At 38.5% G+C, this 17,286-nt stretch overlaps 1 protein-coding gene across 1 annotated transcript in view; it reads left to right on the top strand.

Moving 5' to 3' along the window:
* The window catches only part of LOC129765860 (protein jim lovell), a 73,219-nt gene extending 56,585 nt beyond the window's left edge, over positions 1-16,634 (top strand). Inside the window, exon 3 of the mRNA XM_055766298.1 lies at positions 6,648-16,634. Within this exon, the coding sequence (XP_055622273.1) occupies positions 6,648-7,357 (710 nt within the window). The 3' untranslated portion in view covers positions 7,358-16,634. The remainder of the gene's footprint in view (positions 1-6,647) is intronic.
* Positions 16,635-17,286: the final 652 nt, after the last annotated feature.

Genomic DNA, 17,286 nt, shown 5'->3' with positions numbered 1-17,286 from the left:
CAGGTGATTTTGAACCACATTAATAGAAATTTCATTGAACGAAACACTGGCCCAGCTGGACAGCATAAGACATTGTTATGACGTTGTCTGAGGAACTTCTGCACCGATTTGTAACCAAATCGATTTCCATGCCTCCGGATGACAGCTAGTTAATGGCCTGATGGAATCTTCCCGGTACGATTCCACACTTCCAGAAGACCAACTCTAGAATAAAGCTAGTGTGTGGTACAAAAACCCTCCAAACTTCGCTGATAAGGCTCCCGAAATATGGGTAGATCCTTAGATCTGGCTGTTACTAAATCTAGGTCTCTTATTCTAACACTGATCTTTTCAAACTACGTCTAACATTAAGATACGATGATTGAATAAAAATCTATATACTGAACAAAATTTAGAACACTTTTACTCGACCATGTCTCAATAGATCGCAATGACGCTTGAATCAATAAAGAAAATCTTATATTTTTTGTAATAAACTTTTCAATAATCGTAAAATGTCAACCAATATCAGAACGATTTGATTTTTGGCAATATCAGAATTTTGATTGGTTCAATTTTTGTTCCCCATATTTACCCGTTTAGAAGGGGCAATTAAATTGTATTCAGCTGTTACTCTGGGTGCCGCCCATACCACGGAACTTGACATTTGATTTGTATGTATGGTGCTACTTGCCCGTTTAAAAACAAAAAAAAATATTGAAGTAGCTCGGCTGCGAGTAGTCCCATACATGCAAATTTCGTGGTATGAGTGCGTTCGTAGTTCTTCGGATCATTTGACGTTGTATCGCAATCGAGTAACTGACAACGCCTAAGCCCGACTTTACTCGCTAACTGGGCTGCAGAACAGCAAAAGCAAAACTTCAAATTTAAGATGATGTCTGTTATTGATACACAACTGCTTTGCAACCCAGCTAGCGCACGCTCTTTTGAAAATAAACCCATTTGAAGGAAGTTTAGATAAGTGTTGAATTATAATTGATACAGGCAAATACATAAATTCAACTCTTTTGAACTGACTGGTGGTCCAGAATAGGATCGATGGCTGGCCTTGTAGAAGGAACTGAAGATGGTTGATACGTGATTAATTCTTGTTCTCGTGAAAACGATATACGATAGCCTTAGGGTGCGTGCAATCAACACACAACATGAGCCTTGAAGTCTTGGCAGGTGTTTTACCATTGCAGGTTCGGTTTTGGGAACTGTCCTATCGCTTCTTAATCCGAAGCGAAATCATGAACCCATTAGTAATTGAGAATTGCAAGAAGCTTCTCGCGTTGAACCAACGGTCGAGATCCATGGATCTGTACTCTCATTACATTTCTCAAGAAATAAAACCTTTAGCAGACATCTTTAATAATGTTAGCTTTCCGAACTTTGGCAGATCTTCCGTTGATTTCGATCTTTCTATGAAGGACGAAACTGGAGACATTTCAGATCATCTTCGATCATCGTTAATCCCTAATATTTTCGCTTCAAAATATAATATAACCATATCAATTCTTTAAGAATGTTTTTCACTGATTGTTCAAGAATCAACGGAATCCACTGGTTTTGGTATCTTTAATGATCATTACACAAGCTTTCATAAACTTGAAGACCCTTGTTCAGTGTTTGTTGCCGAACTGGCTGCAATATATCATGCAATTAAGACCATTGAGTCCTTACCACCTGATCACTATTTTATTTTCTCGGATCTGCTAAGACTATACAAGCCATTCAATCCTTGAAACAACAGACGAAAGCATCATATTTTCTTATCGAAATTAGGAATGCATTGAATTTTCTTGTTGATAAATGTATTCGAATCACTTTCATTTGGATTCCTTCCCATTGTTCTATTCCTGGTAATGAGAAAGCGGATACACTCGCAAAGATGGGTAGTATGTAGGGCACAGTTTTTGAAAGACAAATAGCGTATCGGGAATTCTTCTCCATTTCCCGACAGCAGTCACTCACCAGTTGGCAAAACCAATGGAACAGAGATGAGCTTGGGAGATGGCTATACTCTATTATCCCCAAAGTTTCAACGAAGGCCTGGTTTAAAGGGTTAGATCTTGACAGAAATTTTATTAGAACTATGTCCAGATTGATGACCAATCATTCCGCGCTAAATGCGCATCTCTTCCGCATAGGTCTTGCTACTAACAATTTATGCAATTGTGGTCAAGGATATCATGACATCGAGCACGTTGTTTGGTCATGTAATGAATTTTGCAATGAAAGAATTAAACTGGTTGCCGATTTAAAGGCTCAAGGAGTACACTCACGCATGCCAGTTCGCGATATCTTAGCTACTCGCGATCCTAATTTTATGTTCCCCATATATGTCTTCCTAAGAAGCGCTAATGTTATTATTTAGGTCACATCTCCTACTCCCACTGTACATTCTCCCTTCCTTTCCTATTACACAAGCAGAACTTAGTACCCGTTGAGATAAGATCATTACAGGAGCTATTAACAAAACAAGGAGGCACTCACTACCAAAGGATACCGTTGCTACATCAACTGGCGATGTAGTTGTTACGACCCACCACAGGCACTGTTCAAGACAAGGATAATACCGACGAGGCAACGAAGGAATATATTTTTTTTTATATTGCACTGTAGTTTTGGCTAATTAGACTTAAGTTAATAATTATGTAGTTATAATATATTCAAATAGTTTTAAAACGTATTGCTTGTAAGGAAAAAAAATGATATACGAGGTATGTGTCCTTCTTGCCAGTATGTATCTCTTCTTGTGGACATTTACTACCGCCACAGAGGATTTTATATTTGTTCAACGACCACCATTATAGACCTTTGACAACGTATAAAATCAACAACCGTTTCGTGCGATTCAGAACACTCTGCATCTAACGATATGAAAACCAACGATGTACGGAACCAATGTGAGTTTCCGCATCAATCTGATCATAGTTTTCGTGAACATTCAACATTGGCACTGTTGCTTTCATCAAACGATGCTGTCGCTTTGATGTGGTGAAATATTCTCTATATTAAACATTTCGTATTCTCCGCTATCGAATCCATAGCCAATTGTACCATTTGTACGAAATATAAATCGAATTATCATCGATATTTCGTCTTTCACTAGAGGCTCCTATCAGATCGATATACTTCGTTTCTCTCTAAAGCCTCCGTTCAGTCCGGCGGCAGAAAAGAAATGGGATTGGGAGTAAAGAGCATAGTACTTAGCTGCCGTAATCTCGCAAAGCGCCAGAGGTAAGAATTTTCAGTACGAGACTTTTTGTAAAATTGCATGTATAATCAGCATACGCGTACATTACGACAACCTGATCTGTACAAAATGTGTATTGTTGATGGAAAAACATTGCCATCGGCTTGGTTTTTGAAAAAAAATGCAGTTTTATTTAAGCTATGCCTCCAACGCCAGTTTGTTGTGGAAACAGCAAATTTAAATCGCTGTTTCCACAACCGATTGGCGTTCACCCATCAAAGTATGTGAGAATCTGTTTCCAATAATTTTCTCCAACATGCTGCCGTTGAGCGAAGCATCAGGGAGAAGAATTCACATACTTTCCCAACTTTGTAGCATGAGTCGAGCAGGTTAACGTAGTTGAGAACCCGATTGTAATAATTATGGACAGCACCGATTTTTTCGAATTCAAAATGCAATTGAAACCATCCGTGTTAAATAATATAATGCCGTCCGAAATTATCCGAAGTAAAACAGATACAGTTTACGCGAGGATGGTTTGAGTTTTGTTACAAGATGTGTTTCGTTTCGTTTGGAGCATTTAGAAGAGTGCAGCTGTTCTCCAAATCCGACATTTATCCTTCAATCAACACTCAGCTTCAATTTATTCAAAAGAGAAATTGAACAGGCGAGGAAAGTAAACATCGTCAAGAAGCTTTGTCCCTTGATGCCTGAAGAAAAAAGACACTACATATTAGGGGATCCTTGTAATCAACAATTAAATTGATGAGTTTGAACTATTTAGTTCTAATCTTTATGAGCTATATGTGAGAACAGCAATACACTTCAATCTAGGATAACTTTACTTTAAGATGAGTTTGATTTTATGAATTTAAAGTACATGGTTTTGTGAGCTTCTTAGTACATGATTTGTAATTCTCAAACAAAATTGCTATTATACAAGTAACATTACATGGAGATGGACTGTTTTTGATTAAAATACTTGGCATGACAAGCTTTTCGGAAAAGTGTTTTTTTTACAAGAAAGAAGGCATGTGACTTTTATTATGCTAAACGTTCATTACGGAAGAAGTTATTATGTGAATATTGCTGTTTCTGCGCGTTCATCGTACTCTATCAGAACAGATAAAAAAATCACATCGCATCACTATCAAATTACGTCACAACATAGGGAAAATGGCGCTTGCGCCACTCCGTTTTCAAGCTTTCACGGGGTCATTTTTTCACATTTCTGTAAATTTTCACAGTTGTTTGGAAGGATTTGGTATTCTTCATCGATCTATATAAACATAAAATGTCAATGTTGGCGCTTGCGTCACTTTGCGAGATTACGGCAGTTAGGTGAGTGAGCGAAACCATCCTACAGTCACTTCGCAACCACAACTGAATTGGTTTTCCGAGTGGGCGCCAGTTTACATACGAATTTGTATGATTTCAGTAGTCTGTTTTTAGAACAATGAACTTAAAACTTAAATGCACCTCCTGGACCATTGTGCAGTGGCGTAGTGTCAAGAACAGATTTGACTGTGTGAATCCTAATTCATAGATAAATGTTGATGTCAATGATTCTGATGAATCACATTAAATCCCAAAACAACGTTTCAATCGCCAGTGTCTTCTTATTTTTCTCTAAACTTCAAACAAGCGGATGCGTTCAAGCGATAAATGCGAATCAATTTGCGCCAATCGATTTGCTGTTTTGAGCATCGTCGTTGTCTTCTTTCGCTGCGCTAAAAGATCATCCACACCTCAACACACACACACACATCATAGCCTACCTACCATCGCAGCTCCGTTGGCTTCCGGGATGAAAAGGGAATCGATTAACACCTTTATTTAATTTTTTTTCTTCTCTCTCGTACCTTTCGTTGCTTAAAGCGCGGAGCAATGCGAACAAGACCAAATATACCCCCAGACGAGGGGGTGAATGGGACGGGGGACGCCCTCACCCCGCCACAAATTACCGACAATCATAATCCAACAATTTTCGGATATTACTCCCTTTTACACACATGAATGGGTGAGCGCACCAGCCGCCCATTGATGATCCGAAGTGGCTAAGCGAAGAGATGTCTTGGGGTTTGTTGTTGGCGGGCTGCACAGAGCGGTTTCGAGAGGCCCGGGGGTGCGATTATGGAATTATGAAATTAGAAAGAGGTGAGAAAATCGCGATTCTAGTACACCAGCCCCGGCAATTATTCCGGCCTGTTGCGGGGGCTCTTGGGCTCTCGGACTCGGCGGAGATGGAATGTAATTTTACCATATATTCAATTAACGCCAAAAATGGAAGAGTGCGTATGTGTTTACGTTTACCGCTAGGTTTGACTCGGGATAATTATCGGGGAAGCTATGGTCCCGGGGAGAAGGTTTCTCCGCCTGTGGCAAGCCGCCGGTGGCGGCGGTGGTAAAAGATGTAAAGTGCGTGCCAACGGTGGGCACGAGGCCATGTTAATGCGCAAGATTAATGCCCGAATCCCGTGGTAACATGCAGCGCGACAAATTACGCCTCATATACGAGAACAAACATCAACTTCTGGGGCAAAACAAGCCTTTGGGTCGCATATGCGCGTCCTCCCTCCAAAAAAAATAAACCCACACGGATCCAGCCTCCGAGTGGCCTCCGTATCTCTCCAGCAGCGACACCGGAGATTTTTCATTTCATTCTTTGGTCGTCTCCGATCTGTAGCCTCTATTTTTTTTTTTTTGTTCAATTCGTTTGAATCATCTCGCGGTGCGCTTCTCGTGCAGCCAGCAGTTCCTTGTTTGGGTTGTTATCCCGCGCTGCTTTGAAGAAGCATTCAACGCGCGCACCCCGACGAAGACTGAGTGTTAGTAACAGAGCCAAAAGTCGTGACTCGAAGAAACTTTTCAATTGTTTGGGGGTGGAAACGGAGTGATTTTTTATCTTCTCACCGTCGTCCGCCCTCTCCTTGTGCCAGCGATGGCAGGCAGCGGGAGGCAGAGGGCTCTTGTTTCGGCTGTTAGGACTTTGGAAGAGGTGTGTGCTGCCTTACGGAAGAAAGTAGTCAAATTGTCCAATTAGGCCGAACAGGCCACGGATCAGTTGATCGTATTAATTATTGGCGAGGATGGTTTTTTATGGTTCGCTCAATCGCTGTAATTCTTCACCGTTGATAACCTTTTCGCTGCTATAAATATTCCGCTGCTTTTCATGACTTCCGTCGATTATGGAATTTAGTGGATCAATCAGTGCACAATCGCTGCAACCATTTGGCGAAACGCTATGGAAGCAAAGCGCGTTAAACTGAAATCTCGTCCGCGGTCAGCGGACGATAACCATCACGAGGCATCACGATAGATCCAGAGTGCTGTGCAATCACGATTCTCCTATTTCCCATTTTGGTAGCCGAACCCCCTCCGAGTAACCCATGATATAACCCCCAGAACTGAGCATCTATTATCTAGCACAACGCATCTAACGATTCTCTGTTTCTCTCTCTTTCAGTGAACCGACCCAAGGGACAGCACTCGGCACCACGGGGTGGTCCACCCCGGTCCTGGACGAACGCCGAGCTGACGGAGGCACTGCAGCACGTGTGGAACAAGAAGATGACAACCAGCCAGGCGTCGCGCATCTTCGGCATCCCGTACAACTCGCTGCTGATGTATGTGCGCGGAAAGTACGGCAAGAGCTTGAAGCTGGAACAGTTGCGGAAGGACTGCATCAGTGGTCCTCCTATCGAGCTGCTGCAGATGGGCATGAACAACAACAACAGCAAGGACAAGAAGGACGGCCAGGATAAGGACATGGGTCACCATCCGGGTGGCAATGGAGGTAACTCGGGATCCGGAGATCAACGGGGACCTCGCTCGGCTTCCTCCGAGCCGGAACTGCTATCGAGTCCCAACCCACTGTTCAATCCGTTTCCACCGGGTTTCTATCCGGACTTCCCTGGCGGTTTCCCCGGTCTCCCGCTGAGCATGCTGAATCTCCTGCCTCCCGACCGGCATCAACACCACCATCAGCTCCCGATGGGCATCGACGAGGACTGCAAAAGCGATCGGTCGAAGCAATCGATGGACGATGACTTCCCCCAGCCACTCGCCCTGAACCGATCCTCGATGTCCGGCCTGGGAGGGCCGGCGGTGGAAGGCCCCGGTGCTCCCCAATCCGACAGTCGGAGAGAAATCTATCAACAGAACGGACAGGATTAATATTTGCACTTTCTTGACCGCCTCAAGGCTATGCCAAGGTATCCCAAGTGGGTGGGTTGAGAAAGGGCTCAAGCGTCAAGCAGGAGGAGGAACGAAAACGAGAGAGGTGAGCGCGGCTGTGAGATAGCGACACGACAAAGTGCACACGGACACCTGGCGGCGCAAACGAGTGACGCCGCCCCCGGGGTCGGTGTCTTCGATTGAAAGAGCCGTCGGCGGCTCAAACTGAAAGCAAACTTTTTCAACGAAGCGAAAGCTAACCAAGCCGAAAGAAACCAACAAACGTGATAGTGTTAGTGTTTTCTCTCATTTTTTTATTTTTAACGAAAAGTAATTATTACTGTTTTTATTTTGAGTATATATTGGATGAATACTTTTATTATATTGGCAGTGTTATAAGTAGAACAAATGCAATATTTTATTTCAATGAATAATTTTAACTGTAAGGTGTATAGTATTTTATTTTTCAAAAAAAAAACACAAACATGGTTCTTTTAGAAACACACGATTTTGGGGCAATATTTATCTTCGATTACGATTGTGCAAAGAGAGCGAATAGCATCACACCGATTAGTTTTTATTGAACTCTGTTGAACGACGCGATTTAGTTCAACAAGATGGTGCTTCACGGACATAACTTTAGTTTATTGTAACCTTCATACGAAAGCCAAACGATCGCGATAGTGCAGATAGGTACAGAAAAAAAACATATAACAAACCAACACAGAGAGAATTTATTATTTTCTGTAAAGATAATACAATTGCAGTACTTCAAATGGATTACAAGATACAACACAGACACAATAGAACTACTGGTTAAGAGATGAACAAACGTGCTTCCTGAGTATATAAGTTAAAGTATAAGTTTTAAAATCCATTTACAGTGAGGAACGCGAAATGCGCGGGACAAACAAACGAATGTATGAAAAAAATATAGGTGGTACATACAGAAGAAAAAGATATCTTCTACAACAATAGCTAATTTATTTATGAATCATAATTAAGTGAGGAATAACAGTGCCGATATCGCCGGCACGCAATGTTTTATACGTATTTTATGTTTATTAGTATAATTTTTATTTTTTGTTAAAGAAATATTATTTACAGAAACTTCCACTTCCCTTCCCGTAGTCGTTTAGTTAATCACCGTCACGAACACACACACACATGCCCGTATGTGGTAATATTGTTTGTATATTTAATTTTTCCGCACCCCAGCATACTTCCAAGAAGAAGCGACGGAAACCAACAACAAACGATACAGTATTATTCAAATAAATACCGCAATTTTATACGCAACATATTTTACCACGTTTTGTTTTATTAACTCCCTTCTTTTTTTTCAACACCCAATGTTCCACACTCAGTGAAACCCCGAATCAAATAAAGACTGAACAAACCCTTCCCTAATTTCGTTCCGATTATTCGTTGAATTACTTGCAATTATTCGTTTCAACTCATTAGTTTCAAAGCAAACATTAAATCACACAACCCAGCAAACCCAAACATACTAAATTCAGTGAACGAATCAGTGTTATCACATAACGCTCTGGAGAGACACAGAAAAAGAAGGCAACATTTAGTTAAGCAAAGTATATACAGATGGGGAGCGGCCACAATAGCCACAAAAACTTGTTGAACAAACAATATACAAAACAAATGAACAAAACGAAATAAAAAAAACAAGCACACGCGAAATCGCGCAGCGAAAAAGCAAACTGAATGGAACTAATTTTAACTCGCATTACATAGGTTACTACTACTAGTGTGGAGCTGCAGCGCCGACTGACAGAGAACAGGGTCGCACGAAGAAACGTTTTTCTTTCCACACACACTTAACGCATAAATATAAATATATTTAAAATTGTCCCAAAAATCAACCGCGGCTAGTTCTGTTTGAGCTGTTCCAAGCATCTCAGGCTACTTCAACCAACAACAATAGCAGAAATACAGTGCGGTGGGGTGGAAAACAGGAAAAAGCAAAAACAAAAACTACAAACGCAACACGATTCACTATTTTTACAACATGAAACAAAGTGTTGCCAGCGGAGCAAAACAATAAACAGAGCAGCAGTGTCAAACTGCAACAGCAACAGTGACAACAACAACAAAACAACAATAGTTCCTCAATCAAAATACAGTTACAAATATTTGTGCAATTACCACAGCCAACCATATGAAAAACAATAGATGAAACCCAATCGGGGAAACCAAAAAAAAAGTGCAATACAAGATAGTTATTTGTTGGGATCGGTCGAACGCCTGAGAGTGTGAAGGTCGAGGATTTTTTTTGTGATGAGTATAAACACAATTAATCAAGGATGTGAAAAGTAGAAAGAGAAATAGATGAATTTGTCACTTTCAAAGCTTCCGGTGACGCATCGACATATACCGCCAATTTCGCTCCAAGCGGATAGACATGCAACTTATGAGTTTTCAGTTTTGACAACCAGATGGCAGCACCTTGGTTGTTAGTCAATACACTTTCGCATTGATGATATTGAGCTTTTTGCTTCGATAAGTGAAGCGGAAAAGGTAATGGATTCATAGATAGGAAACATAAACTTTCAAAAATGAAAATTATGAATGAGAAATAGTTTTTCCGTATCAAATATTTATTTTATGTTTCAAAGTAACATTTTATCTGTCAGCGGTTAAAAAAATCTTGAACAAAAATTGTGACTGATAATGATTTTATATTATGACGAAATTTTACAGGAAATACTAGAACATTCATAAAAAAAGTTGAGTAAGGTTTAAGACTGCGTGTTTCAAGTATGGAGAAAAAATTTCATTCTAATTTTAAAAGCTTAAAATTGTTCTCGTACCTGCTAGTTTCGTTCAAAATAATATGACTCACAAGTATGAATGTTGCAACCAGATGTCGACACTGTACATTCGACATCGTACATTCAACGATGGCTAGATACAGTGCTCCCAGTTTAGCCATTCTAAATTTTTAAATTTAAATTTAGCCATTATAGAATCATAAATTATTTTTTTTGAATAATGTTGAAACATTTTCTTATAATCCACAGTGCTGGAGTTCAGTAATATTTTGAATGAAATATTCAAAATTTGAGTTGATTGTTTTCTACCATACAGTTTTTTTTTTAAATTTTGTAAACAAGAAAAAACAGCCAATTTACCTAGGATTGGCTGTTGACTGGATGTTAACTGGCATGCTTCAATGTTTTTACCATTGTTTGTGCGTTTCTGCATAATGGCATTTTGTCAATATATAAATAAACACAAGATTCCGTCGACATGGATCAATTCTAATCATTCAACATGTCGGAAATAAATATCTACATAACCTTCGAATATAAATAATTTTACATTGTCATTATCTTCACCGATAGCGAACCTTATGGCGCGTTTACATTAGAAAGATCTATAGCCATAGATGGATTTATTCACGCAAAAATAGGTGTAAACGGGCGAGAATATATATGATACACTTATTCGAGACATATATAACATAAACGCTGGTGAATTTTTCACTGGTAAGAAATCACCAAAGTTGACCGCAGTTCAACTTCAGGTGAATAAATTCTAGGAATAAGAGCGAGATGAGTCATTTTCTTGTTCTTGCGCTCGTATTCATAAGCGCCATTGGAAGCATTTGCTGTCAGCAGATGTAAACAACGCTCATTTTTAAATCTAAAATGTTTCTATTATTTTGCTTTTCTACTCAATTGTCAGTTCATTGCCATGACCGATAAAAGTGAGCAGAAAGAATTGATGAGAGTCGAAATTAATCACCTGATCCAAAATGGCCCTTCACTGCTGTTTATTCAAGTAGCAGAATGATACAAATTCCAAAATAAATATTAGTATATGTAAACGGACCGTACTTTCGTCATAACTTCAAATTGCATGAAGAAATTCATGAATATATTCAATATATCAATTCGCACTACTGATAAACGGTTAATGCAATTTCCATAAATCTCAACATATTTCGTCACATGAATATATTACTAGTCTAAACCCATCTATAGATGTGAAAAAGAAAAAAGAAAGAGATGTCTGCTTCCACACATACATACATTTGAAAGCGTTGGGGGACAGATGACATTATTTGCTCATTTGACGCTACAACGCATGAAAAGACATGGTTTCTGCCGAAAATGAAATGTTTTCTAGCAACTCTAGTTTGGGTGTAATTGTTATCATTTAAAATGTTGGACTGACGATCCTGCTTCATTCTGTTTCTTTAACTAAGGCATTGTTTAAATGATACAGCTTTGAAGCAACTGGAATTTCAGCCACCCTTCCATACTCCCATGAAAACTCGGTCTTGGAGCTTCGAACTTCCACTTTTAGTAAAGGAGTAAAGGAACAATCAGAAGAGTCCTATAATAACTGCATAGATGAACAATTGAGGACCCTGAGGACCTGTAATCATTTGGCTACGAAAATTATCTTCAATTCTTATACCACCTGATTGAGCTTTTTGCTCACCTAGTACCGCCTAACTTAGCCTCCAATGGATTAGATGCGAGCACCATCTCGGCGAGACTCTTGCTCGGAATTTTTGCAGTATATCCCTCAACCTTTAGGCCCTGTAAAGTTCGCGGTAGGCATAGCTGCCACTGGCGTGTATATCACTAACAAAAAACGAAGGGATTGATACAACTTTCGAGTACTTGGTTTCGCGCTGACTTGAAGGTGCTTGAAGGTTCTTTCCGATTGCTTTTCCTTCGTCATACGCATCAAACCTTCATTTGACACGACCGACGTTGGACTTCCATCTTTTGGCCACAACATGAACTGATAACCCTTTTAACTTAGCAAAAGCTTGCTAGTTTTTATTGTTTGATTCAAGGTAGCTCATCAAAGGAAAACTCCCAGTTTTTTTAACTAAACCAATGTTACCTCAGGAACAGAACACCATTTGTACACAATGGCTCGACATCTTCTAGCGAAAATCCTTTCCATCGCGTAACGTAAACGTGAACAACAGGATGCACAAAAAACCGATAATTGCTCAAATGGCAGGAAATTGTAAGTGTGTTATAAATTTCTGGGATAGTCTGTTGACCAGACTCATAGAACTTGTAACTAGGAGCGCTATTTTGGCCAAGGTACAGTGATCTGATTCACTCGCATCCACTAACTCGTCCCACCAAGCAGCACCCTGCTTCTTTGGCATAGAGCTGATTTACTCAACTTTATTCTGGAATCCGATCTGACTTGAAGTTCAATTGGATTTGACGTTTCGATCGAACTCGATTTTGGCATTCTGCAATCCATTGAACTCAAATCCAATCGAACATTGCAAGTATGGCAGCCTGCAAAACGATTGCCAAAATAATCCGTGTTTTTGAAGTAACTCAATCTTTGTCAGATTAGTAGGTCCGGAGGCAGTCTTATATTGTTGAAATTTGAATGAAAATTATTGCTTCGTGTTATTTGAATACTTAGTACATGTAGTCCCAACTCTCACTCAACATATTTTTATGAATTTTCTAGTATATTCACTGAAAATGTTTCATTATAATATGAAACTTTTTTCAGACACCTAAAGAAAACGTGTAACGGATACTACTTCCGCTTTACACAAACGGAACACAATGTTTAATGCATTTAACACGAATTACGTTCCGTACGTATGATTCTGATTGAATCGAATAAGCTAGTGTTTGCTTTCAGATTCAATTGCAACAATCCAGAATGACAAACATATGCTTCATGCCCGATGGTAGCTGTACGATGGCATTTTAATATACTTTTTGGGTTTTGCATGATTTAATCATCTCAATTGGATCCGTTAGTTTTATTATCACCATTATCTAAAATACAGTCATTCTAATTTCGCACGGGTAAATATATTCGGTTGAAGTCGTTCGAATGATCCTCATGTTGTCAAAAACTATGTCAAACTCTTAATTTTCTCTTTGTTTAATTAAAAAAAAAAAAGAAAAAAAAATACAAGTTTCCAAATGATATAAGGTTTCTGAAGATTATTTTTTCACGCCCGCAACACATGTTCTTCAAATGTTTTTATGTGCATCATATATTCTATGGATTTCATGTAGAACCAAATTGTTACATATTTTGCAACAAATAATATTTTTTTCTGTTATTCTTTGCCATAAAAATTTCGAGGGTATGTACTGTGAGCACATGGTGTTTTCAAAAATTATTGACAACCCTTTATTTAGAATCGACCAATCAGCAACTGGTCCGAGAGATGGCTCGAAATCAACTGTTGCGCCATCTGGTAGTCATTTGCACAAACAGCATGTCGCACACTGAGCTAAATCTTGTTTCATTACACATCTCAAACGAAAAATTACGAAAGGTGAGATGTATATCGAAGTCGTAAACATTCTTGACTTGTTCTTAATATGTATTATGAATATCTTGATTGAATAGGTCAACTTCGATAAATAGTGAAAAATTAAGAGAAAAACTAAGTGAATCCTCCCTTCACGCTCTCAATCTTCGATACGGCGATCATTACTATAATTTACAGGTTACAAGCAAACTTATTTACTTGAATAAAACTGACAGATAATCGCAAACAATAGGAAACCGAATACAACCAACAGACACTAGAAGAAGAAAAAATCAGTTGGTAACACTAGCTCAAACATCAGATTTTTATAAACTTTTATACAAATTTTCTCCAGCAAGAACAAGCCGAGTATAATTTCGTTAGTGAGAATCGACATAGATTATGTTTTGTAAAAATAAGGGATGTTAACTGCGATCAGGATGGATGCGATTAGTTACGGTTATTATTAGGGTTGAAGTTTTTTTTTGTATACACTCACAGACTCACAAACACGATATACCGCCGGAAGCGGATGCCGATAATTAGCCAGTATCTATCAGAATTTACAACAATAGAAACGGGATGCATTTTCTTTACCTGTATTATTTATTCGTTCTGTTACAAGAATTTTCCGCCAGCGCTGCCAGACTTTACAACTGGATGGCTGTCGCGGGAACATGCAATATATTACAACAAATACAGAAACACTACCATATTATGCAACAGACAGACGGTAACCAGCGTCACAGTGATATACCAAACTTACCAATAGAGCCAAACAATATATTTTTATCATTTACAGTGAAATAAAACCGACACAAACATAATACAACTAACCAACCAATGCATTGAGCCCCGATGAAGTTGTGAAATGGCGAAATTTTTGGATAATTTTCCATTTGTTCCAATGCATTTTTGTTTCCCAATCCGCTATTTGCACTTTTTCAGTTTATGTTTTCGATTTAGTCAGGTTCGGCACGCTTAACTAAAAAAACAACATTTTAAAATTAGAATGTGTGAAAAAACCCACACATTCAAGTGAGTGTCGTGACAAAATAAAATACAAACAACCATTTAGTCCAAAACACACACACATTTAGTTTGTGCGTAGAAGTTCACACCGTCGAAAAATAACACACATACACTTTCGGATAGTATACGACTTATTATCTGTGCGCAGCTCTGTATATTTTTTGTCAAAATCGAACAAAAATCAAAAATAGGGCAACGAGAGACCGACAGGCACATCAACCGAAACCGTGTACCGATTTATAGGTATCTCCAAACCCAACCGAACGCCATTTTACCGCCCGCCAGCGGAGGTAAGCATTAAACCGTAGAAATCGTGATCAAACAGGTGTAAAAAGTGTCATGTTCCAAATTGGAATCTGAAGCAACAATATAGGATAAATGAAATAATTCTGTAAACCACATGTACAAAATAACGTAGATACAATAATGCGAACCAAAAGGAGAACACAGTTCGTTTCGTTTTCTGTTTACATTACCCCCCCCAACTTGAACCGTCATTCCGAATCCAACCCTTCCTCCGTCCCATCCTATCAGGAATGTGCATAGCATTCAGGCAATAGACAATCTACGTTAAATATGACAGCAACTCTTACACACCCCCTGCAAACAGGTCAATAAACAACAAACTCAGTCCCCAAAACCAAACAAATCGGATCAAACACAAAATCAAAACGTTAATTTGCCACCGTCAATTGTTTACAGTTTGAGTTCACAATCAATAAACAAAAAAAACCAGCTGCTCATCAAGTGAAAACGGAAAGAATAAAACAGGGTAAATTAATGAATTTCATATACATTAAACAAAACAAAACAAGAGGAAAATGAATCTTAAAATACACAATGAAAGAAACAACAACAAAGAATACAACATAGGATTAGTACTACATGACTAACAATAATGGATGCAAAGTGAGCAAAAATATTCACAAAATGCAGAAGACACTGTTCAGGTGGTTTTAAGCATTAGTGAATACGTGTGAACGCTTGGCCACAGGCTGGTGAAATAGTGCCACGATTGCACGCACACCCAAACAAACACACTCACAAGATGAACGAAATCGATACAGTAAATATTTGTAAAATGTAATTTTCGATATGTGATATCAACTTGTATTGTTATCTTCGAGGAGAAGTGTTTCGATTCGGCTTCAGTTTTGACTCAAATCATTTTGGAATTCGTTTCGTTTTTTTTTTCACTAGAACTTATTGTCACTGTCTGTAAATAGGAAAGTTTTCGGTGCGTAAAACCAAGAACAAAAATATGTAAGAAATAAATTTCGGCAGTATATAAGTAAATACACGAACAAAAACACACACACACACACACAAACTTAACAACATGAGTGAACAATGTGAACACTGGAGGAGAAGAAAGAAAAACGAAGCAAAAAGCAAATCCAATGGCGACTTGGACTTTAAATGAACAAAAAGTAAATGCAATTTAGGCAAATGAGAAAATGAAAGTTTAACTGTTATTTAGGCACAATTATTTATATGAGATAAAGGAAACCAACAAAAAAAGTAAAACCTTTGAGTCGAAGGGCAAATCTATAAATTCAATTCGGCCGATTCGGAGCGATAGATGTATGTGTACTGTACAGGAAACAGTGAAATAAAATATACGTGTGTTACAGAAATTTCGACTTTCGTTCGGTGAGCAAGGAGAAAAATGCGAACACGATATTTGTTTTTGATTTTGATTTTATTCTTGTATTGGGGAATTATGTTTTTCTAGCATCTAACAAAATTGTAAAATAATTCGACAGAGATGAATTAGGGCATAAACAAAGTGTTATGAAACCTTGATAAATAGACAGAAAACACTGGAACGTAATTTTAATACAAAAACAAACGAAAATTATAAAAACTAAAAATAAGGTGGAAACTGTAAGAAAAAATATTTGGCACTTATTGATATTTACTGTTATATGAACAATTATGAAACTGGAATAAAATTAATTGATACAAAAATACCATGGTTATATGTTTATTATTCTAGCCGAATTTCAATTCCAATTTCACATTGTATACACTACATTCGGAAAAAAATATAGGGAGTAGTATCGTGCCTTTTGTTTGCCGTTGAAAAGCAAAGCACAACGAATCTTCCTCATGTAATTTCGGAATTCGGAAAGAAAAAAAAGACGGGTGGGTAATGTCGGGGACATAACCGGAGTGATGTAGGACTATACAAAGGGGACAACTTTTGTTTGTAAAATATTTTAAATATATTGTTTTATTTTCTTCTCCTACGTGAATACCTACCTATCTATCTGAAAAATGGATTAGTTTACTGTTTACTCTTTATGAATATGTTGATGGTTCTGAAAAGAATCTTTAGTGTTGTGTTTTTGTTATCACTCGATATTCCCATCTTGTTCGGTTAAACCTTTCTGTTTAGCTATTGCGTTTGCCACTCGCCACAGCTTTCACAGTTGGAATATTTCTTCCCATCCAGCTTGTGACATGTTGTTCAGTAAATTACATTTAATGCGACGTGCCTGAGAAACACTTTGCCACTCACTGAAACTAATTGTTGCCTTGATGAGCGCCGAACCGAAGCTGCTCTGTTCTTGATGCGGGTTTTCTGATTGTCGTGAGCAGCTTTGCA

This window comes from Toxorhynchites rutilus, chromosome 2 (genome assembly GCF_029784135.1).
Source record: "Toxorhynchites rutilus septentrionalis strain SRP chromosome 2, ASM2978413v1, whole genome shotgun sequence".
Lineage (NCBI taxonomy): Eukaryota > Metazoa > Arthropoda > Insecta > Diptera > Culicidae > Toxorhynchites > Toxorhynchites rutilus.
This window is presented reverse-complemented; position numbering and strand designations above follow the sequence as displayed.